The 23,534-nt window shown below is 41.7% G+C and overlaps 1 protein-coding gene across 2 annotated transcripts in view; it reads left to right on the top strand.

Moving 5' to 3' along the window:
- ITGA8 (integrin subunit alpha 8) overlaps positions 1-23,534 on the top strand; it is a 196,493-nt gene that overhangs the window by 154,480 nt on the left and 18,479 nt on the right. For both annotated transcript variants that reach the window (XM_018057147.1, XM_018057148.1), the window contains exons 26-27: positions 7,751-7,879; positions 12,751-12,864. In XM_018057147.1, coding sequence (XP_017912636.1) covers positions 7,751-7,879; positions 12,751-12,864 — 243 coding nt within the window. The remainder of the gene's footprint in view (positions 1-7,750; positions 7,880-12,750; positions 12,865-23,534) is intronic.

Here is a 23,534-nt window from a genome sequence, read left to right as displayed (position 1 = left end):
TTTCAGCTTAAGGAAAAACCTGACCTGTAGATTTGTGATCCATGGTGAAACAGGCTAAAAAAGTTCATCTGGAAAATAGCCTTTAACTGTTGTTTACATTTCTTGGATAACTTCTACCTTGTTTTGGGGGTTGTATTTTTGTTTTGTCTTTTGAAATAATTTCTGGAATGCCATTTGAGAAAACTGGGTTGCGAGCCATTGGACTTTGATGATGGTACTTGAGAGCAGTGTTGTTCTATTTGTAAAACACCATCACTAAGAGGAAGAAATACATTTCATCAACCCCTGTGGTGTGATACATTCATTCCGTATCTCAGAGCAAGTCCTGGGTTTTATGGAGAAACCACTTAGAAATATTTGTGAGTAATGGTACACCAGGGAGCACCACAATAGGTTGTGTCCTAACTTTTTCTGAACACAAGCTGCATCCAGTATAAACACAGAGGAAGTTGAAGGGTTTTCTTCTCTTTGGGCTGTTGTTTTACTACAGCTGTTATACTACAACTACCGCTGCTGCTACTACCACTAACAAGAATAGTAGACTGAAAGTGTTAGTTGCTCAGTTGTGTCCAACTCTGCGACCCCATGGATTGTAGCCCACCAGGCTCCTCTAGTCCATGGAATTCTCCAGGCAAGGAGAATTCCCACTGAAGCGGGTTGCCATTCCCTTCTCTAGGGTATCTTTCCCGACCCATGGATCAAACCCAGGTCTCCTGCATTGCAGACAGATTCTTTATTGTCTGAGCCACCAGGGAAGCCCAAAAGTAGGCGATACCTTGAGAATTTAAAAAAAAAAAAAAATTCACTAGTTCTTCTCAGCATCTCTGCTCTATCGTTTGGTTACCCTACAGGGTTAACATACCTTCTAGTGACCTATAAAAAGAAGAAATTGCACATGCTAAATCTCAAAAACTACACACATAGCACACACCACACATACACACACAAACACCTGAGCATATGATGGAAAACATATAAGGGAATCTTAAAGATTTCCACAATTCTGAATTTTCTGTCCAAGCTCAAGTTTTAATCTTACACGATAAAGCAGCGGTCCCCAACCTTTTTGGCAACAGGGTCCAGTTTAGTGGAAGATAATTCTTCCACAGACTAGGGTATGGGCTGATGATTTGGGGATAATTCAAGCATATTACATTTATTGTGGACTCTATCTCTATTATTATTACACCAGTTCCACCTCAGACCATCAGGCATTAGATCCTGGAATTTGGAGAACCCTGCAAAGACTTCTCTACCAGATTCTCCATCACTGAGTATCCCTGAGCTAATGCATCACCCACCTGCCATTGTCCTGAAATACTGCAAAGTCCATATGGCTGACCCTCATGCTCACTCCCACGCATCCCATTAGCCCAGTACTTTGAACATCTCCTCTACATCCTTACCTCTGAGATATTCAGTTCAACATCCAAGACTCTAATAAATCAGTCTCCTATTTTTCTATTTTTCTCACTTCCTTCCTCCACTAGCACTTTTCTTCCGTGATACAAAAACTTTCTCTGAGTCAGTTAACCCACCCCACTCTCAAGACTGCCTTTGGCCATACTTTCTTTCCTGCCAAGCCTGGAATCTGTGAGTTGGTTACAACATCTTTTTATGAGCTCCCTTACATCACCTCCCTTGTCCTCTGTGCTTTCCAAGTCCCTGGCCTGACCATCTCCCTCCTGCGGGATCCCAGAGTCTGGCTTCTCGACCACTTGGCCTGTGGACATGTTACAGATGGATGATGCCTGGTGCTCACTGGGCAGAGGCATCTGCAGACTCTCCTCAGCCAGCTGATGGCCTCTCCCTCTCATTCTCCTCATCGGCTTCTCCAAACCTTCACGGCATTCCCTGTACCTCCTATCCCATCTCTCAAGCATCACTACCATTAGCCAGTGACCTTAAAGCAAAACAGTCTTCAAATGACCTATTTCCCATCCCCGCCAGCTTCTAATCATCTCCCCCTCATCCTCAGCTCCTCTCCAGCACTTCCAGAGGAGAGTCCTTCTCCCAATTCCGAGTTTAACTTTGCTGTCTAAAGTATTCCCCGTTTCCAGTATCTGCAACCTCTTCCTCTCTACTTATTCCTTCCTCAAAGCAAGTTAAAGTTACTTAAATTTCCTGTCTTCAAAACAAACTAGAAGCAGTAACTTGCCTCTGTATCCTCTTCCAAGAATGGATTGTTTTTCCCTCCATTTGTTAGCCAGGCTGTATTGCTATCCCTACTTCCTTATTTCTCTTTTACTCTTATTATAATCTTCTTGGTTTTCATATTGAGAGATACTAAATTTCCATCAAAGGAATGTGTCAGGCAAGATGCAAAAACACAAAGAAGAAAATATTTGATTTCTAGTAATGTCGTTGCCCATTTACTGTTCTATATTCTATTTATCTGTTAGTTTATGTTTTTGTTTCACCCGTAAACATTTTGTTGTATGTTGCCAATAATTAAGGACACTCTTTAGAAATCCATAATACCATTGTCGTACCTAAAAAGTAATTAGCAAAACTTCTTTAATATCATTTAAGCTCCACCACTGGTGGTAATAATTAGATGGCTATTCTAAATAGTCCTATGTTTGATACACAATGTAAGTAAGCATTCATTTTTTAAAATCTTATATGCGATTTTGTAATCTGCATATAAGATCATGGTATCTTGATCTTGTAGATCATAAGATCATGTATCTTTCTAAATTATTGTGTAGCTCTCCCTCATTTTAAAAAGCTGTCAATAATCTTTTCTATAATGGTCATAACTTTTTTCACCAGTATCCTCTGCTGCTGCTAAGTCGCTTCAGTCATGTCTGACTCTGTGTGACCCCATAGACGGCAGCCCACCAGGCTCCCCCGTCCCTGGTATTCTCCAGGCAAGAACACTGGAGCGGGTTGCCATTTCCTTCTCCAAGGCATGAAAGTGAAGTCGCTCAGTTGTGTCCGACTCTTCGTGACCCATGAACTGCAGCCTACCAGGCTCCTCCATCCACAGGATTTTCCAGGCAAGAGGACTGGAGTGGGGTGCCATTGCCTTCTCCTCTATATGCCCATGAAGTTTTGCTACTATCTTTTGTCTCCTTACAAGCAGCTACTAAGAATGTTCATGTTTTATTTTGTTTTGTTGCTTTCATATTTGGGGGGCGGGGGATGAAGATGTATCTCATCTCTTCACCATTAGGCATTAGTTCATATGAGAAGATTGAGATTTAATTTCATACTTCTTGAAATAATTATCCATTTCTCTAAATCCATTCATTCTTTAGTTTTGTGATTCAGTTTCCATCTCTTCCAATCTTCTGCTCAGGAGAGGGCCTCCATAACTTGTTGTTATTGTTCTTTAGTTGAGACTTAATTGACATGTAACATTTTATTGGATTCAGATGTACAATGTAGTCAATATCTAGATATATTGCAAAATGATCACAATGTCTAGTTAACATCCATCACTTTACATTGTTACAAATTTCTTTTTCCTTGGAATGAGAACTTTTATATCCACTCTCTTCAGTTCAGTTCAGTTCAGTTGCTCAGTAGTGTCCGACTCTTTGCGACCCCATGAATCGCAGCACACCAGGCCTCCCTGTCCATCACCATCTCCCGGAGTTCACTCAGACTCATGTCCATCGAGTCCGTGATGCCATCCAGCCATCCCATCCTTGGTCATCCCCTTCTCCTACTGCCCCCAATCCCTCCCAGCATCAGAGTCTTTTCCAATGAGTCAACTCTTCGCATGAGGTGGCCAAAGTACTGGAGTTTCAGCTTCAGCATCATTCCCTCCAAAGAAATCCCAGGTTTGATCTCCTTCAGAATGGACCAGTTGGATCTCCTTGCAGTCCAAGGGACTCTCAAGAGTCTTCTCCAACACCACAATTCAAAAGCATCAATTCTTCGGCGCTCAGCCTTCTTCACAGTCCAACTCTCACATCCATACATGACCACTGGAAAAACCATAGCCTTGACTAGACAGACCTTAGTCGGCAAAGTAATGTCTCTGCTTTTGAATATGCTGTCTAGGTTGGTCATAACTTTCCTTCCAAGGAGTAAGCGTCTTTTAATTTCATGGCTGCAGTCACCATCTGCAGTAATTTTAGAGCCCCCAAAAATAAAGTCTGACACTGTTTCCACTGTTTCCCCATCTATTTCCCATGAAGTGATGGAACCGGATGCCATGATCTTCATTTTCTGAATGTTGAGCTTTAAGCCAACTTTTTCACTCTCCTCTTTCACTTTCATCAAGAGGCTTTTTAGCTCCTCTTCACTTTCTGCCATAAGGGTGGTGTCATCTGCATATCTGAGGTTATTGATATTTCTCCCGGCAATCTTGATTCCAGCTTGTGTTTCTTCCAGTCCAGCGTTTCTCATGATGTACTCTGCATATAAGTTAAATAAGCAGGGTGACAATATACAGCCTTGATATACACCTTTTCCTATTTGGAACCAGTCTGTTGTTCCATGTCCAGTTCTAACTGTTGCTTCCTGACCTGCATACAGATTTCTCAAGAGGCAAGTTAGGTGGTCTGGTATTCCCATCTCTTTCAGAATTTTCCACAGTTATCAAGTTTCAAATATACAATACAGTATTATTACCTGTAGTCACCATCTATAATCCCCAGAACTTACTTATTTTATAACTGAAATTTGTACCCACCAATTTGCAACCACCAATCTAGTCTCTGTATGCTGCTGCTGCTGCTACTAAGTTGCTTCAGCTGTGTCCGACTATGTGCAACCCCATAGACGGCAGCCCACAGACTCCTCCATCCCTGGGATTCTCCAGGCAAAAATACTGGAGTAGGTTGCCATTTCCTTCTCCAATTCTCTGTATAGATATGTTTGTTTCATAGATTTGGGGGTGGGGGGGGGCGGTTGTTTGTTAGTTTAAGATTTCACATGTATGTAAGATCATAAGGTCTATCTCTGATTTATTTCATTTAGCATAATGCCCTCAAGGTCCATCCATTTTGTCACAAATGGCAGAGTTTCCTCCTTTTTTATGAGTGAATAATACTGCATTGTATATCATTGTATATGTATACCACACTCTCTTTGTCCATTCATCTGTGGACACAGAGGTTACTTCCAGGTTTGGCTATTGGATGTAATGCTGCAGTGAACATGAATGCAAATAGCTTTTCTAGTTAGCATTTTTGTTTTCTTCAGGTAACTAACCAGAAGTGGAGTTGCTGGATCATATTCCATAATTTCTTAGGTGACAGATTCAATGAATCCTTTTAGTCCTAACCTTTCTTTATTCCTCTGAAGGCTTTACATTCTTAGTCACATACTTTTATTTGTTTTTCTGTTTTGCTACACTTTTTCGGTCAAGAAAGTCCCTGAGACCAACCGAGAATTAAGGGGGGGCGGTGATTAGAGTCCACCTCTCCTTGGGAGGAATAGCAAAGAAGGAATTGTCACTTATTTTGGCAACTTTCTTTTACTTAGGTTTCTATAGAATCACACTTCTCCTGGGTTGTCTCCTACATCTGATATCCGCCCCCCACCCTGACTTTTCCTTGCCAGTCTCCTTCCTCTCTGGTTTTTTGTTATTGTTTGGTTGGTTGGTTGGTCTGGAGTTTTGGTTTCTTTTTTTATGTTTGCTGAGATGTATTCTTCTATGCTCTTCATCTGACATTTTCCTCATGGGGCAACTCAGATCAGTTGGCAGGCAATGACTGTGCAGCTTGACAGGTGCTGATGGAGAACAGAGCCATCACCTGGAACATCAAACAGCCTCAGGGAATCAGCCTGCTGCAGGGCAGGAGTGGGACATGGTTCTACTTGCTGGGGAGCAGGATGCTCTGGGCCCTTGGTGAAAAAGGACACTGGAGCACAGGTGGAGGTCAGCACACACATGGCTGAGCAGTCTTACTAAGAAACCTGGACTCTATCTTTCTGTTTATCCAGATTTTTCTAGGTTCTTAGGCTGTACTGAGCACTATCATTTCAGCTGCAGTGTAGCTTGTTTTCTTCCCACAGAGATGAGCACACTAGGATTGCTCCTGTGACTACAAAAAGAGACCAGGCAGAAAAAGATGTGCTTGTGGGGAGGGGTAGCAGGAAGCCAAAAATTCAGGCTTTATACTCAGTCAGTCTAAAATAAAATATTTTAATGGGATAGTATTTGTGATTTATTGGGATTCTCAAAATGTTCATTTGGTGAGCAGATATGACTGGCATGGGGCCTGAGATAACATCGTAAGTTCTAGACCACTTGCCAAACAAACTCAGGGCTGAAAACAAGCTCCATTACAACACAGTGTACACATGGGGTGTCAGAGAAGTCATTTTCATTAGAATATGGTTCATCAGAGGGGGAAGAAGGGTAGGAAGAACTGGAAGATTGGGATTGACATATAGACACTATTGATCGTGCACATGCTCAGTTGCTAAGTCCAGTCCACCTCTTTGTGACCCAATGGACTGTATCTCAGACAGGCTCCTCTGTCTATGGAATTTCCCAGACAAGAATACTGGAGTGGTTTTCCATTTCCTTCTCCAGGGGATCTTCCCAACCCAGGGATCGAACCTGCATCTCCTGCTTGGTGGATGGATTCTTTACCACTGAGCCACCTGGGAAGCCCATACGCTATTGATAATATGTGAGAAGGGAATGGCAACCCACTCCAGCATTCTTGCCTGGAGAGTCCCATGGACAGAAGAGCCTGCTGGGCTTCAGCCATGGGGTTGCACAGAGTTGGACATGACTGAGCAACTAACACATAAAATAGATAACTAATGAGAACCTACTGTATAGCATAGGGAACTCTACTCAATGGTCTGTGGTGACCTAAATGGGAAGGAAATCTTTAAAAGGGCTGTGTGTGTATATGTATATATATGTACACATACATACATACATATAGTTCATTCACTTCGCTGTGCAGTAGAAATGAATACAACATTGTAAAGCAACTATACTCCAAGAAAAATTAATTTCAAAAAACAGAATATGGTTTTCTCCTGAGGGAGCACTTCTTACAGTTACAGGGTGTGGGGCTCAGACATGCCCAAGTCGGTCCTTGACCACATCCAGCTGTTTTCCCACCATCAGCACCTCTCTTTTCTGCCACCTCAGAATCCATCTCACCATACAGAATGCTCCTCAGTTCCCTGACAGACAGCAAGAGGAAAGTAGTGAGAAACTGCTGGCTCACACTTAGAAAGTCACTTCCACATTCTCTCTGTCCTTACAGGGAAATAACTCCCACTTAAAATTTTATCCTTGCAAGACAAACGTTCCAGCAGTGCATTCCCCGGGATTTAGGAATTCCTATTACTGGACAATGTTGAGGCTTGTTTCTTGCCAGTGTAGTTCATCTTTTGTTTGTTTTGTTTTGGCTGCCACGTGGCACGTGGGATCTTAGTTCGCTGACCAGGGATTGAACCTTCGCCCCCTGCAGTGGAAGCACAGAGTCTTAACCACTGGACCGCCAGGGAAAGAAAGAGAAGTTGCTAAGTCGTGTCCGACTCTTTGCGGCCCCATGGACTGTAGCCTGCCAGGCCCCTCCGTCCATGGGATTTTCCAGGCAAGAGTACTGGAGTGAGTTGCTATTTCCTGGACTACCAGGGAAGCCCAGTGTAGTTCATCTTGCTGATGGGGATGCTGCTGATTAATGAGAATGTGTCTGAATTCTTAGGTGAATCATAGTCAATAAAAGAAATCACCTGGTGCTCAAGGCTAATGAAAAAGGTAACAAGTGTTTAATAAGTGTTCTTGTACCTGGTGTAATGTCTCTGGCTCTCTGTGCAGCCGACTGCCCCCCGGGAGGACACCCCTGAGCTGAGTGCATTTTTGCGAAACTCCACCATCCCTCATCTGGTCAGGAGGAGAGACGTGCCTCAATTGGAGCCTCACAGACAGAGCCCCGCAAAGATCCTGGTGAGTTGTCTCAGAGCGTGGAGATCTGAGAGAGGAGGTTGGACCAGACAGAATTCCCGAAGGCAGGAGGTTTCAATTTTCAACTTTAAGTACCATTTTCCAGTCACCCCCCAAACTCAGATATGACCAATTTTTTTGGCAGTATGTATTTCAGATGCAAAAGAGACTTTTTTTTTTGGAATATAATTTTTTCACTCTTCTGAACCTGCCCTGGAGGCTACATGGGAGAATTAATAATGGAAACATAAAACATGACCTTTCATACCTTTCAAGAAGACAAAGATTCAGTCGTCATCTGGTCCCCAGATACTGAGCTGGTGAGAGTTGGAGTGAGCCTGGAGAAACACTGCCCATGCAGTGGGTCTTGAAGTGTCTCACCCCATCCCTGGATCTCATAGTCCTCTGCTCCACTGGAGGAGTCAAGAATGGTGTTTGCAAATGTTCTGGGCCCAAAGCATTGGGGTCTGCGGTGGATCTATCCTGAGCTTAGTCAGCCCTTTGTAAAACTGTGGATGGCATTCATGACACAGCACTTTCTTTAAAAAAAAAAAAAATTATTTCTTTTTGGCTGCCCTGAGTCTTTGCCGCTGCTTGGGCTTTCTCTATTTGCGGCAAATAGGGGCTACTCATGGTTGTGGTACATAGCTGTGACTTCTCTTGTTGCGGCACATGGGCCTAGGTGCTTTGCAGCGTATGGAGTCTTCCTGGACCAGGGGTCAAACCCGTGTCCCCTGCACTGGCAGACAGACTCTTACCACTGTACTACCAGGGAATCCGTGCTCAGCATCTTCGACTCAGTTGCCCACTCAGCCTGCTGTGAATATTAATGCCATTAGCTGTATGCTTGCGTGCGTGCATGCTTCGGTTGTGTCTGACTCTTTTTGACCCCATGGACTGTAGCCCACTAAGCTGCTCTGTCTGTGGGATTCTCCAGGCAAGAATGCTGAAGTGGGTTGCCGTGCCCTCCTCCAGGGGATCTTCCCGACGCAGGGACTGCACCTGTGTATCTTACGTCTCCTGCATTGGCAGGCGAGTTCTTTACGACTAGTGCCACCTGGGAAGCCCAGCTGTATGCTTTAAAAGGGTTAAAATATTGTTTTGTTTTGTTTGATACATGTGTTTTAAAATTTTTATTGTTAATTTTAAAAAATTTTTTGCCTATGCCATACAGCATGTGGGATCTTAGTTCACAAATGAGAGATTGAACCCATGCCCTCTGCAATAGAAGTAGAATCTTAACCACTGGACCACCAGGGACCTAAATGTATGTGTTTTTAAAAATATATGCCAGGCCTGACAGATAATGAGGGTGCTGCCTCAAGAATCTTTGATCACTGCAACAAATGATGATAAAACCTACATAATCTAACACTTCAGAAGTTGAGACACATAGGGATGGGTAGGGCAAAAAGTAACCAAATATATAGAAAAATAACAGTATAAAACAGAATTTTTCAAGTCAGGGTAACACTGAACACTTGTATTTGCCTAATTTTCTCCCCTAGATCCCACTGAAAAGACAATAAACATTTAATTAGTTAAAATGTATGTCTTGGACATACTTTCATATTCATTTATTTTATCCCAACCACATAAAAGGTTTCAAACATGAAACCCTTTTTGTTTCATGTCCATTGACACAAAAGTGCAAGGAGTGAGTCTGATGTAATCAGTTAAATGAAGAGAGGAACATTTATTATAAAAGAAGTACCTGCAATTACAGGGCAAAAAACTATAGCAGTTGGCAGATATGACTCAAGTTTCTGTAAATCTTTATGGCACTGTGATGTTTTTCAAAATATAAGAGTAGGGAATCTATATGCTATTCAGTTTAGGATAAAATAATGGAATTAGTATGGTATGATTATTTTCAAAAAGCTTCCAGGAAGAAAGAAAGAACAGAAAACAGTGATTTTAAGTTACGAGGGTGTAACACACAGCATGGTGACTACAATTAACAATACCACATTGCATATTTGAAAGTTGCTAATAGTGTAGATCTTAAAAGCTCTCATCACAAGAAAAAAAAAAATTGTAACTATGCATGGTGATGGATGTTAACTAGACTGACTGTGGTGTTCATTTCACAATACATACAAATATCAAATCAAGACACTGTATACCTGAAAGTAATAATGGTATATATCAATTGTGTTAGTTGCTCAGTCATTTCCCATTCTTTGTGACCCCATGCACTGTAGCCCACCAGGTTCCTCTGTCCATGGAATTCTCCAGGCAAGAATACTAGAGTGGGTAGCCATTCCTTTCTCCAAGGTATCTTCCTGACCCAGGGATCAAGCCCAGGTCTCCTACATTGCAGGCAGATTCTTTACTCTCTGAGCCACCAGGGAAGCCCAACTATATATATTAATTATAACTCAATTTAAAATTTAATAAATAATTCCTCTTTAAAGAAAGAAAACAAGGATTGATAGCTGTAGAATTCTCATATTCAGTAGCAGTAAGAAAGCCCTCTGGCAAACCAATGTCCCAAACTATGAGGATCAACAATTTAGAAAATTGAGATTTGAATATATTTTACATTTTCCACTTTAGCATATTTTTCACAAGTACACCAAGGCAACAGAGATAAACTAAAATTCATTTGAAAATCATGCATTTCTGTTGGGTCAGATTTTGACCAATCTCAGTAAAGAGCCTTTACCCAATCTCAGTAAAGTCAAAATCTGTAGGGTCAGATTTTTCCCTCCTATTTTTTCTCATTAAAGATTTATATTTCAAGATGGTTTTTAACTTCTGAACATCATAGAAAGTTATTACTTACAGATGAGAGCAAGATAATCTTTGATTTCCATATCTGAAACTCATGTTTTATTCCCTTTCTCTCTTTTTGGTTCAACAATTGCAAATCATCCACCTCCCCATGTCCTCAAGTCAAAGCAGTTCTGGATAGGGAGTGATTATGCAAAGTTTATTCTGAAATCAAAAGCTAAATAGGACCTCCTACAGTTTTTGTTTAGTTAAAAACAACTTACTGAATCCCATTTCTGATTAGGAATTTGAAATTGCAGAATGCCAGCATCCTGTATTGGGATCATAATTTCCAATTTGCATAGGAAAAAAATTGTATCTGTTAACACAGAGCTATAATATCTCCTCTGCCTGAGAACATCCTAGCCTTTCTCATCTTGGCCCCCGCTGGTTTTGTGTAATAGTTATCATTGCATCTGCCTAAGCTCTATTCTCCCTTTTGTAACTCAGCTTACAGAAACCTTATCTTTCTAACCCTCCTCAAGTGTGATACTCTTGATCACTTCTTGAAATCATCATATCCCTTGCCATCCCCAAAACATTCTCTCCTGGTTCTCTTCCTACTTTTTGGACTGCCCCTTCTTAGCCTTTTGCACAGACTTTTCTTCCCATCCCCAGATGTCCCTTTACCTCAGGATTCCATCCTCAGCCCCTCCTCTTCTCTCCCATTGAGTCTGCTCTTTCAGAGAAATTCTTGCCTGACCCTAAGTCCAGTCATGCCTAAGTGCCTCCTGCCATCTCAGCCCCCAGCCTGCCTATACCCTAGACCAGGGATCCCCAACTCCAGGATCTAATGCCTGATGATCTGAGGTGGAGCTGATGTAATAATAATAGAAATAAAGTGCACAATAAATGCAATGTGCTTGAATCATCTGGAAACCGTCACTAAACACATACACACCCCCTCATCCATGGAAAAGTTGTCTTCCATGAAACTGGTCCCAGGTACCAAAAAGGTTGGGGACCGCTGCTCTAAACTGTGTCATCTTTCTGGATGTCTGATCAACACACCAGACCCAACATGTGCACAACTCTCTCAGTAAAGCCAGTTACCTATCCACTCTATCACCAAGCCCAAAAAGCTCTCCCATTTCTCTCTCTCCCTTGTGCCAATTTTAAGTTGGCTACCATAGATCTATTCTACTTCCTAAACTTCTCTAAAATTCATCTTCTTCTCTCCATTCCCATTGTATCAGGGTCCCATCATCTCTTACTTGGCCTTTATCAACCTCCCTGCATCCCACCCTCCTCCTCCTATTCTTCCTCACCTACCACCTCTCTTCTGAAATACACACATGATCAGACCCCTTGCTTAAAATGTTTCAGAGGCTTCCTCAGGACCTTCTGAATCAAATGGAAACTTCTTAGCACAAATAGGACGATTCTTTACCACCTTTCTTTACCTCCTTTCCATCTGCCCACCCCACTCCCAAACACCCTTCTCTCCACTCTTCTGAACATGTGCACAACTTATACAGAAGAACCAATTCCCCATTCACTTTAATGTACAGCAGAAACTAACACAACATTGTAAGTCAACTATACTCCAATAAAAATTATTAAAAATAAATACCAGCTTAATGGCTGGAACTTGCAGAAGATTCTGCTTTATAACTAGAAAGTAATTGAGCCAGAAGAATGTTATGGAACAAATACTTGTCAATGGGTTAATATCACTGGGTCTCTGAGATAATACGGACTCATGGACCTTCCTCTGAAGCTGTTTTAGGATTTGCTTAGTTCAGGGTCAGGGGCTGTGACTGTCTATAAGTAGTATCTTCCTGAGTTCTGAGAAAATGAAATGGAGCAGTTCAGTTGCTATTGTGGAAAGATTGTTTTGAAGTCCTTAAAACAGAGCTTAAATTTCACATTGTATTTTATGATCCGTTTTAGCTCTACAGTACCACCAATGTGGATATGTCTTGCCTACCAAACTGTGTTTTTTCTTAATCGTTTCAATGCATTTGTTCTTTATTTAAAGTACATGGATTAAGCAACGACTTCTGAGGAAACAGAATGTAAATAAACTGAGTCTAGTGTTGTTTCTCTACCAAGATTTAAAGATACCGATTCACCACCACTGCTGTTGTTTTTTGCAGAATTGTACAAACATTGAGTGCCTACAAATCTCCTGTGCAGTGGGACGACTAGGAGGAGGAGAAAGCGCCGTCCTGAAAGTCAGGTCACGGCTGTGGGCCAAGACATTTCTCCAGGTAAGAAGACCCTGAAGCACTGACATGCCACTCACAGGAAACCTCTTCTCAAAAGCTCAGAGAGAAGTGTTTTTTAAAAGGATTTTTAAATGTTTTAATTTTCAAATTTTTTCCATTAAATTTTTTATTTTTTAATTTTTAGATTAATTTAAAAAAATTTTTTTTAATTTACTTCTTTAATTTTTAAAAAATTGAAAATAAATTTCTGTGGAGGAATTGAGCCAAGGACAGCTGGTCATCTTTCCCACTCCATGAAGTTGATACTTTTCCAGATTTATTAAGATCTTATTGACATGTGAACTATGTAATCTTAAGGTATACAACATGATGATTTGATCCTATCTATTGTGAAATGTTTATCACAGTAAGGTTAGCTAATACCTCTGTCCCCTCACATAATTACCTTGTGTGTGTGTATGTTGAGAACTTTTATGATCTAATCTCTCAACAGCTTTGGTCTATTCTACAATGTTGTTGACTAGAATTTCTATGTTGCGCATTAGATCTCCAGGACTAATCCATGCACTAATTGCAAGTTTATACCTTAAACATCATCTCTCCATTTCCCTGACCCACAGACCCTGATAACCATTGTTCTCTATTTCTATAAGTTTGGCTTTTTTTTAGATTCCACACATAAGTGGGATCATACCCTATTTTTTTCGTCTGACTTATCTCACTTAGCATAATGTTCTCAGGGTCCATCCTTGGTGTTGCAAAAGGCAAGATTTCTTTCTTTTTCATGGCTAAACGATACTCCATTGTATGTGTGTGCATGTGTGGTATGTTGGGTGAAGATAGTTTATATCCTGAGTCCCTGAGTCCTTCAGATAGTGACTTAGATTTAAACAGATCTATTTAACTCACCACTGTCTAGTAGTTCCCTGGTAGATAGTAGTTAATGAAATGATGGTGAGTACAATTACATAATTCAAGCCATATGCCCAGAAAAATTAAAATATAGTCAACTTAGAAGGGGAAAGTCTTAAGTCCTAAGTCTTTTCTGTCCTAAGCCTTTCTTGTCTGGTGATACCACATCCTGGGCTTCAGCGAGACGAGCTTTTCAGTACAGTGTCAGGGACATTGATTTTCAGACTTCTCACTGCTTTGGCTTGTCTGGACCATAGCATCCCACACTTCTAGAGATGACTGATTGATTATGTGAATTTTAAAGGCTTAAAATCTCTTTTACAGTAAGCAGATTAATTTTTTCCCTGTGGAAGGAGCTATTTATTTAAATGATACTGTGTTGTGACCTTGTTGTTTGGGGAAGATCTGTGGGGGGAGCGGGGGGTGGGGGGTGCGGGAGGCAGAGCTAAATTAAAACCCCTACCAAATCTATGCAATCTTGCCCCTATTTTAACTACTCAAAAATTCATTTGGCTCATTGTACCATAGAAAAATCCAGTGGTAAATCCTTTTGAATCTAGTTAAAAATACAGAATTTTGTAGCTCCAGATTCTTATGTTTTCTATGATTCAGAATATTTCTATAGTCTTACAAATCTTATACAACTTTTTCTATAATAAACAGGAAGAAAATTAAAGGTATTTTTTAAAATGTTTTTATGAAACCTTTTTAAAAAAAAAAAAACCTAAGGCAGGATTATTCAAACTCAAACTCAGCACTATTAATATTCTGATTCAGATAATTCTTTGTTGTGAGGTGTGGTCCTGGGCAATGCAGGATGTTTATCAGCATCCCAGGCCCCTGCCCTCTACATTCCAGTAAAAACCTTCAGCCCCGTTGTGACAACAAAAAATGTCTCCAGACATTGCCAGTGTCCCCTGGGGGCAAAATCACCTCCAGCTTTGACCAAGTGACCTAAAGAAAAGACCAGTGTACTGTGTCTTTCTGCTGTTGTTGTTAAACCGTTATTTATTCATTTACTCAACAAATATTTATGAAGTGCTGACTACCAAGCACTGCTTCAGGTACCACTAGGATGCGAACAATTTGCTCATTGCCATTCTGCCTTTTTGGCTGTTACTTTTTATCTAAGAGTTGGGAAACATGGGGGTTACTGAATTCCCAAGCCCACACAATGTGAATGATAACCGTCTATCCCTAGGATTACTTTGAGCATCACATCCTACTGAAATGAAGAAGCATAACTCTTTAATAAAGCAGGACTAAAATCATTCCGACCCTGTGGTCAAGGGGGGAATGACTATCCTAGATGACATCCATCAGTTCTGGGCATGACACACTATTCCAGTAGAAGACCTATGGAGTGAAAATTGCCTCTCTAAGGAAGACAAATACCATATGTCCCTTACGTGTGGAATCTGAAATATGACACAAATGAACTTATGTACGAAACAGAAACAGACTCACAGACACAGAGAACATCCTGGTGGTTGCCAGCAGGGAGTAGGAGGTGGGGGAGGGATAGACTGGGAGTTTGGGGTTAGCAGATGCAAACTAGTATATATAGGATGGATAAACATCAAGGTCCTACTGTTTAGCACAGGGAACTATATTCAATATCCTGTGACAAACCATAATGGAAAAGAGTATGAAAAAGAACATATATAATATAACTGAATCACTTTGCTGTACAGCAGAAATTAACACAAAATTGTAAGTCAACTATACTTCAATAAAATAAATCTTTGAAAAAATTTAAGGACTTCCCTGATGGTTCAGTGGTTATGAATGCACCTGCCCATACAGTGGACATGGGTTTGATCCCTGGTCCAGGAAGATCCCACATGCTGTAGGGCCACTAAGCCTATGCACCACAACTACTGAACCCCGAATGCCCTAGAGTCTGTGCTGTACAACAAGAGAAGCCACTGAAGCCACTGCAACGAGAAGCCTAATACCGCAGAGAAAGAGGAGCCCTTGCTCACCACAACTGGCGAAAGCCCACAGACAGCAACGAAGAACCAGCGCAGCCAAAAATAAATGATAAAAAATTTGTATACAAAGTACTTCCACCATATATAGAAGTTTAAAAAGCAAAGAAAATTGCATCTTTATCTACCTGTTGAAGACCCAGTGGATATGGAAGAAATCAATAGCAACTGAGGGATTTTCTAAACAATAACTATTTAGCCCAAGTAGAGTCAGACCAGAACAACCTTCAGGGACATTCTGAGGTTTTGCCAGATCAAAGTTAACACTTCCAAAGATCCTGGAGAGCCTGACACAAGTCACTTCATGTCTACTCACAGCTGGAGCCCAGACTTCTGTACTTCCACAGCTTTTGCTTATTCCAGTCTCAGAGGCTGATGGCCAAGAGGAGAGCATTACTGCAAACTGTCCCCCACCTGCTGGTCATAGAACATACTAGGTCGTGGAAGTCTAACAGTCTTATCCCACCACCCAGGAGGAGGCAAACATTTTCTGCCCTCCTAACCCAGGGGTTCCCTCATACAGCTTCCCTCATAGCTCAGTCAGTTAAGAAATTGCCTGCAATGCAGGAGACCCGGGTTCGATTCCTGGGTTGGGAAGATCCCCTGGAGAAGGGCATGACAACCCACTCCAGTATTCTTGCCTGGAGAATCCCATGGATAGAGGAGCCTGGTGGGCTACAGTCCACGCGGTCGCAAGAGTCGGACACGACTTAGTGATTCAACCACCACCACCACCATGCTATTTAGTGCCACAGTTCCCTGGTGGTTCAGATGGTAAAGCGTCTGACTACAATTCAGGAGACCTGGGTTCGATCCCTGGGTCGGGAAGTTCCCTGGAGAAGGAAAAGGCAACCCACTCCAGTACTCTTGCCTAGAAAATCCCATGGACGGAGGAGCCTGGTGTCCATGGGATCGCAAAGAGTCGGACATGACTGAGCAACTTCACTTCATTTAACCCCGGGGAGAAAGTTGACAATTCTTAGCTGATATGATTTGCTGCATTATTTTTGGTTTTGCCTAAGACTCTTGGGAGTTCCTTGGACTGCAAGGAGATCCAACCAGTCCATTCTGAAGGAGATAAGCCCTGGGATTTCTTTGGAGGGAATGATGTTGAAGCTGAAACTCCAGTACTTTGGCCACCTCATGCGAAGAGTTGACTCATTAGAAAAGACTCTGATGCTGGGAGGGATTGGGGGCAGGAGGAGAAGGGGACGACAGAGGATGAGATGGCTGGATGGCATCACTGACTCGATGGACACGAGTCTGAGTGAACTCCGGGAGTTGGTGATGGACAGGGAGGCCTGGTGTGCTGCGATTCATGGGGTCGCAAAGAGTCGGACACGACTGAGCGACTGAACTGAACTGAAACATGCATGTGCTTAGTCACTCAGTCCTGTCCAACTCTTTGTGACCCCACGGATTGTAGCCCACCAGGCTCCTCTGTCCATGGGGATTCTTCAGGCAAAAATACTGGAGTGGGTTGCCATTCCCTTCTTCAGGGGATCTTCCGAACCCAGGGATTGAACCCAGGTCTCCCGCATTACAGACAGATTCTTTACCATTTGAGCCACCAGGGAAGCCCAAGAATAAACATGCATACTGGTCAGAAAAATTTTTTCTTCAATTCTAAATGATACCCTGTGCTGTGATTGTTACTTGAAAGAGCGACCTCTTTAAGAGCTTAAAGTTTGACCAGTAATTATTTAGGTTTTGTTGTCCCACACGGCTTTGTTTCTGGGAGATGTTGAGTATTTAAACAAAGGCTTTATAAAATGAATGTGTGGTTAAAAATAATTCTTGAGAAGGAATTAAGCAGCAGGGAAGGTGGGAGTGGGGGAAATTCTTGATGGTCCTGGCCACCCTCACTCTCCATTCAACTCAACTCAAAAGCCTCACTCCCCATTCTCTTTGTTCCCAGCTCTGTATTTTTTACTAGTACCATGGCCATAAGCCAATCATTGTGCACTAGTACATAACTGAGGCAGCTGGTGGGCTGCAAACCACAGTTTAAATGATGTGGCAGGGAATTCCCTGATGGCCCAGTGGCTAAGACTCCTCACTCCTAACGCAGGAGGCCTGGATTCGATCCCTGGTCGAGGAATTAGATCACACATGATGCAGCTAAGAGTTCTCATGCCTAAGCAAAAAAAAAAAAAGATCCCACATGCCACAACTAAGACCCAGTGCAGCCAAATAAATATATAGATAAAAATAAATGTAAAAAATTAATGTCATGGCAATGACAGAAGGATAGGGCATTCTCTAAGGTTTAGTAGCTACCTGGGGCAGGTTAAAAGTTCAACATATTGTCAATGGGTATTAACCAGCTGCTTTTTCAATCCAAACTTGGCTACAATATGGCAATGATGGCTCTTACAGGAGTAGATTGCCACAAAAAAAGAAGAGACAAGTTTTTAATGTAAGAATAACATCATTGTTATGTAAAGATCATGGCTGAAAGCATTCAACTTTGAACATGAAATCAATAAAAGGACTCTGCTCATGTTTTTCATAAATTAAATACTTACCTGTGCCAGGTTTTTGACTTGCAGACAGAGGACTTCTGTACCTTTGGTGCCAATCCCGCCAATCACAGCATAATAACTCATATTTCACATTTCCCAAGGGCTCCAGAGCATCTTGGAAAAATGAGAAAAATTTTTTTCTACTGAAACTGGAAGAAATGCTGCATTTGGAGAATACTTAAAATAAAGAACAATGAATTGCATTGTTTACAGGCTGTTGCCTACCACTAAGTCTGTTCAGGTCCCAGATGGTGCCCTTTTCCATCAATGAATTAGGTAGCAGAGGTGAAAGCATGTCCACAGCCCCTTGTCATGAACAACAGCCTTCATCTTATGTTACAGCCTTCTCTTACAACTTCCTGAATTTCCTAATCTCATCGATAGGAGCGGAGGTCCAACTCAATAATTGAAAGAATTAAACTTTTTATAAGGTGCTATCAAATGGGTGACAGATATTATTTTCTTGGGCTTCAGAATCACTGTGGATGGTGACTGCAGCCAGGAAATTAAAAGATGCTTGCTCCTTGAAAGAAAAGTTATGACAAACCTAGACAGCATATTAAAAGCAGAGACATCACTTTGCCGACAAAGGTCCTTATAGTCAAAGCTGTAGTTTTTCCAGTATTTGTGTATGGATATGAGAGTTGGGCCATAAAAAAGGCTGAGCGCTAAAGAATTAATGCTTTCAAATTATAATGCTGGAGAAGACTCTCAAGAGTCCCTTGGACAGCAAGGAGATCAAACTAATCATTCTTAAAGGAGATTCACCCTGAATATTCATTGGAAGGACTGATGCTGATGCTCCAATACTTTGGCCACTGATGTGAAGAGCTGACTCATTGGAAAAGACCCTGATGCTGGGAAAGATTGAAGGCAAGAGGAGAATCTGGCAACAGAGGATGAGATAGTTCAATAGCATCGTCAACTCAAAGGACATAAGTTTGAGCAAACTCCAAGAGATAGTGAAGGACAGGGAAGCCTGGTGTGCTGCAGTCCATGGATCGCAGAGTCAGACATGACTTACTGACTGAACAGCAACAGCAATAGTCAAGTGGGTGGATATGGGATAACCACTGAATAACCCAACTATTGGATGTGTTTGTTCACCATCCGTTCACACTGTCAGTCAAGAAGGATTGATGAAACCCTCCTGGGCATGCTGTTCTAGGTGCTATGGAAGGTGTAAGCTTCATATTCCATGCTCTATGCCTTCTGGTTTTCTATAATCTTGGTGGAGAGAAAGTAATCAAGAAAGATAAAAGTTAAACAACAGTGTGGAAATTCCAAGCAATATAGGGCATCTATAGTCTCATTCTAGACATACTGAATCACAATCTCTAGGCCCGACCCCAGATGTTTCTGAGGTTCAGCAAAGCACAAAGCAAAGTGGCTTGTGAGCCATCAGAAATGGTGGTGATGAGTGGAAATGTGAGGAGGAGTCAGGCTGGTCAAGAGCAAAGAAGGTAAAGGGAGGAGAGAAGACCACCACAGAGAAACATGTTTCACCACATTCTAGACTTCAAATCCCACCTCTCTTTTTAAATTTCTATTGGAGGGTAGCCGATGTATAATGATGAGCTAGTTTCTACTGCACAGCAAAGTGAATCAGTTATACAAACACATATATTTACTCTTTTTCAGATTCTTTTCCCATATCAGTCATTACAGAGTATGGAGTAGTGTTCCTTGTCCTTATTAGTTATCTATTTTATATATAGTAATGTGTGTATGTCACTCCCAGTCTTCCAATTTATCCCTTGCCCACCCATTTACATTTGTTGTTAAAACTTAGCAACTAAACAGCAATGGCAACAATACCCCTTTACTTCCTGACAACCCTGTTTGTTCTACATGTGTGACTCTATTTCTGTTTTGTTAATAAGTACATTTGTTATTCATTAAGAAATTTCCATGTTCATAAATGCAGAATCATGTTGGAGAAAAACTTTCCATCTAGAGTTGATTCAGAGATAAATTCTCCCATGATTTGTTTCCCAAAGATATTACTTCAAGAGCAAGGGAATTATTTTCTATCAGTGTTTTTTAATATTTAATTTGGAGACAAAAGAAAATTTACTCTTTGAAGATTTGGGAGCCTGGATTCACACTGGAGTGTGTGATTATAACTCTTGTGCACAGAATCTCATTACTGGCATTTGTCATGTTTCTTCTGTGTTTACCAGCCAGGAGAGTAACAAAAGTAGATTTAAAACACCAAGTATCCACAAGATTTTATGAGTGACCATTTTTAAATTTAAAAAAAACACTTCTCACACAAACAAAAGTCCAGCTTTCAGTAAAAGTGGAAATGCCAGGAGACAAGAGAACATAGAAAAAATAACAATCAAAAAAGAATTTTTCCAAATGAACAAAGTTCCTTACCCTCGAATGTCAGGATAGGAAAAGAAAACAAAAAGGCCAAAGATATAGTGACTTTAAGTATACGTAGAAGTTTTGTTCTAACTTGTTGTTTTTGGGCTCCAAAATCACTGCAGATGCTGACTGCAGTCATGAAATTATAAGACGCTTACTCCTTGGAAGAAAAGTTATGACCAACCTAGATAGTATATTCAAAAGCAGAGACATTACTTTGCCGACTAAGGTCCGTCTAGTCAAGGCTATGGTTTTTCCAGTGGTCATGTATGGATGTGAGAGTTGGACTGTGAAGAAGGCTGAGCACCAAAGAATTGATGCTTTTGAACTGTGGTGTTGGAGAAGACTCTTGAGGGTCCCTTGGATTGCAAGGAGATCCAGCCAGTCCATTCTGAAGGAGATCAGCCCTGGGATTTCTTTGGAAGGAATGATGCTAAAGCTGAAACTCCAAAACTTTGGCCACCTCATGCAAAGAGTTGACTCATTAGAAAAGACTCTGATGCTGGGAGGGACTGGAGGCATGAGGAGAAGGGGACAACAGAGGATGAGATGGCTGGATGGCATCACTGACTCGATGGATGTGAGTCTGAGTGAACTCCGGGAGTTGGTGATGGACAGGGAGGCCTGGTGTGCTGCGATTCATGGGGTCGCAAAGAGTCAGACACGACTGAGTGACTGAACTGAACTGAACTGAACTGAATTTGTTCTTATCACACAGAAGAAATGGGGTTTATTGAAGGGAGGAAAAATACAACCACAGGGGCAAAAATACCTTGTAAAAATATGTAACTTATTACAATACAACCTAACGAATTGGCCTCAAGAAACCCAACATTGGATTCTAGATGGTGAAAATCTTGGTAAAACTTTGATACGTAGCACTTGCTGATTCCTGTGATGTAACTATCCCCACTATGGTCAACTTCAAGCTGCAACATGATGTCACAGAGGACAGAGTTGGCCAGAGACGCAGAGCAGCACAGCATCCTACAGTGTTTTCCCTACAGATGCAGCAGAGCTAAATAATACCAAGGGCATGTGTGTGCATGTGTGCTAAGTTGTCCAGTGGCGTCCAACTCTGTGCGACCCCACGGACTGTAGTCCTCCAGGCTCCTCTGTCCATGGGATTCGCCAGGCAAAAATACTGGGGTGGGTTGTCATGGCCTTTTCCAGGGATCTTCCTGGCTCAGGGATTGAACCTGCATCTCTTGTGTCTCCTGCACTAGCGCCACCTGGGAAGACCATCAAGAGCATAAAATGCAATAAAATTATTACTCAGAACTGAGGTTTGAGTGTTTATTATCTTTTTAAAAATACAATTTACTTACATTTACATGTATCTATAATTAGTTTCAATAATGGCTCTCTTTAACAATGGGTACTCAAAGGTCTTCAAGTTTTAGTGTTGTGTTCACAAGAGCCACTGTGAGCCAGCTGCATCCCACCACTGGTTAGATCGCATCACTGTCTCAAGCTAAGTGGAGGAAAATCACAGAAGCTTAAGTTCTCAGAGTGGTTTTCCTTGATTTACTCTTACATACTCTCCTTTGACCTTCAGTTAGTTCAACCGCTCAGTCATGTCTGACTCTTTGCGACCCCATGGACTGCAGCCCGCCAGGCCTTCCTGTCCATCACCAACTCTCGGAGTTCACTCAAACTCAGGTCCATTGAGTTGGTGATGCCGTCCAACCATCTCATCCTCTGTCGTCCCCTTCTCCTCCCACCTTCAATCTTTCCCAGCATCCAGGTCTTTTCGAATGAGTCAGTGCTTCACATCAGGTGGCCAAAGTACTGGAGATTCAGCTCCAGCAACAGGCTTTCCAATGAATATTCAGGACTGATTTCCTTTAGGTTGGACTTGTTTGATCTCCTTGCTGTCCAAGGGACTCTTGAGAGTCTTCTCCAACACCACAGTTCAAAAGCATCAATTCTTTAGTGCTCAGCTTTCTTTCCAGTCCAACTCTCACATCCATACCCGACTACTGGAAAAACCATAGCTTTGATTAGACAGACCTTTGTTGGCAAAGTAATGTCTCTGCTTTTTAATATGCTGTCTATTTGACCATAGTTTTTCTTCGAGGGAAATGGCAACCCACTCCAATACTATTGCCTGGAAAATCCCATGGACAGAGGAGCCTGGAAGGCTACAGTCCATGGGGTCGCAAAGAGTCGGACATGACTTCACTTTCACTTTCTTCCAAGAAGCAAGCATCTTTTAATTTCATGGCTGCAGTCACCATCTGCACTGATTTTGGAGCCCCCTAAAATAAAGTCTCTCACTGTTTTCACTGTTTCCCCATCTATTTGCCATGAAGTGATGGGGCCAGATGCCATGATCTTAGTTTTCTGAATGTTGAGCTCTAAGCCAGCTTTTTCACACTCCTCTTTCACTTTCATCAAGAGGCTCTTTAGTTCTTCTTGCTTTCTGCCATAAGGGTGGTCTCATCTGCATGTCTGAGGTTATTGATATTTCTCCCAGCATCTTGATTCCAGCTTGCGCTTCATCCAGTCCAGCATTTCTCATGATGCACTCTGCATATAAGTTAAATAAGTAGGGTGACAATATACAGCCTTGATGTACTTCTTTCCCAATTTGAAACCAGTCTGTTGTTCCACGTCCAGTTCTAACTGTTGCTTCTTGACCTGCATACAGATTTCTCAGGAGGCAAGTCAGTTGGTCTGGTATTCCCATCTCTTTCAGAATTTTCCACAGTTTATGGTGATCCACACAGTCAAAGGCTTTGGCACAGTCAATAAAGCAGAAGTAGATGTTTTTCTGGAACTCTCTTGTTTTTTCGATGAGCCAATGGATGCTGGCAATTTGATCTCTGGTTCCTCTGCCTTTTCTAAATCCAGCTTGAACATCTGGAAGTTCACGGTTCACATACTGTTGAAGCCTGGCTTGCAGAAT

Source organism: Capra hircus, chromosome 13 (genome assembly GCF_001704415.2).
Source record: "Capra hircus breed San Clemente chromosome 13, ASM170441v1, whole genome shotgun sequence".
Classification (NCBI taxonomy): Eukaryota; Metazoa; Chordata; class Mammalia; order Artiodactyla; family Bovidae; genus Capra; species Capra hircus.
The sequence above is the reverse complement of the archived record's forward strand: the minus strand, read 5'-3'. Positions and strand labels throughout refer to the sequence as shown.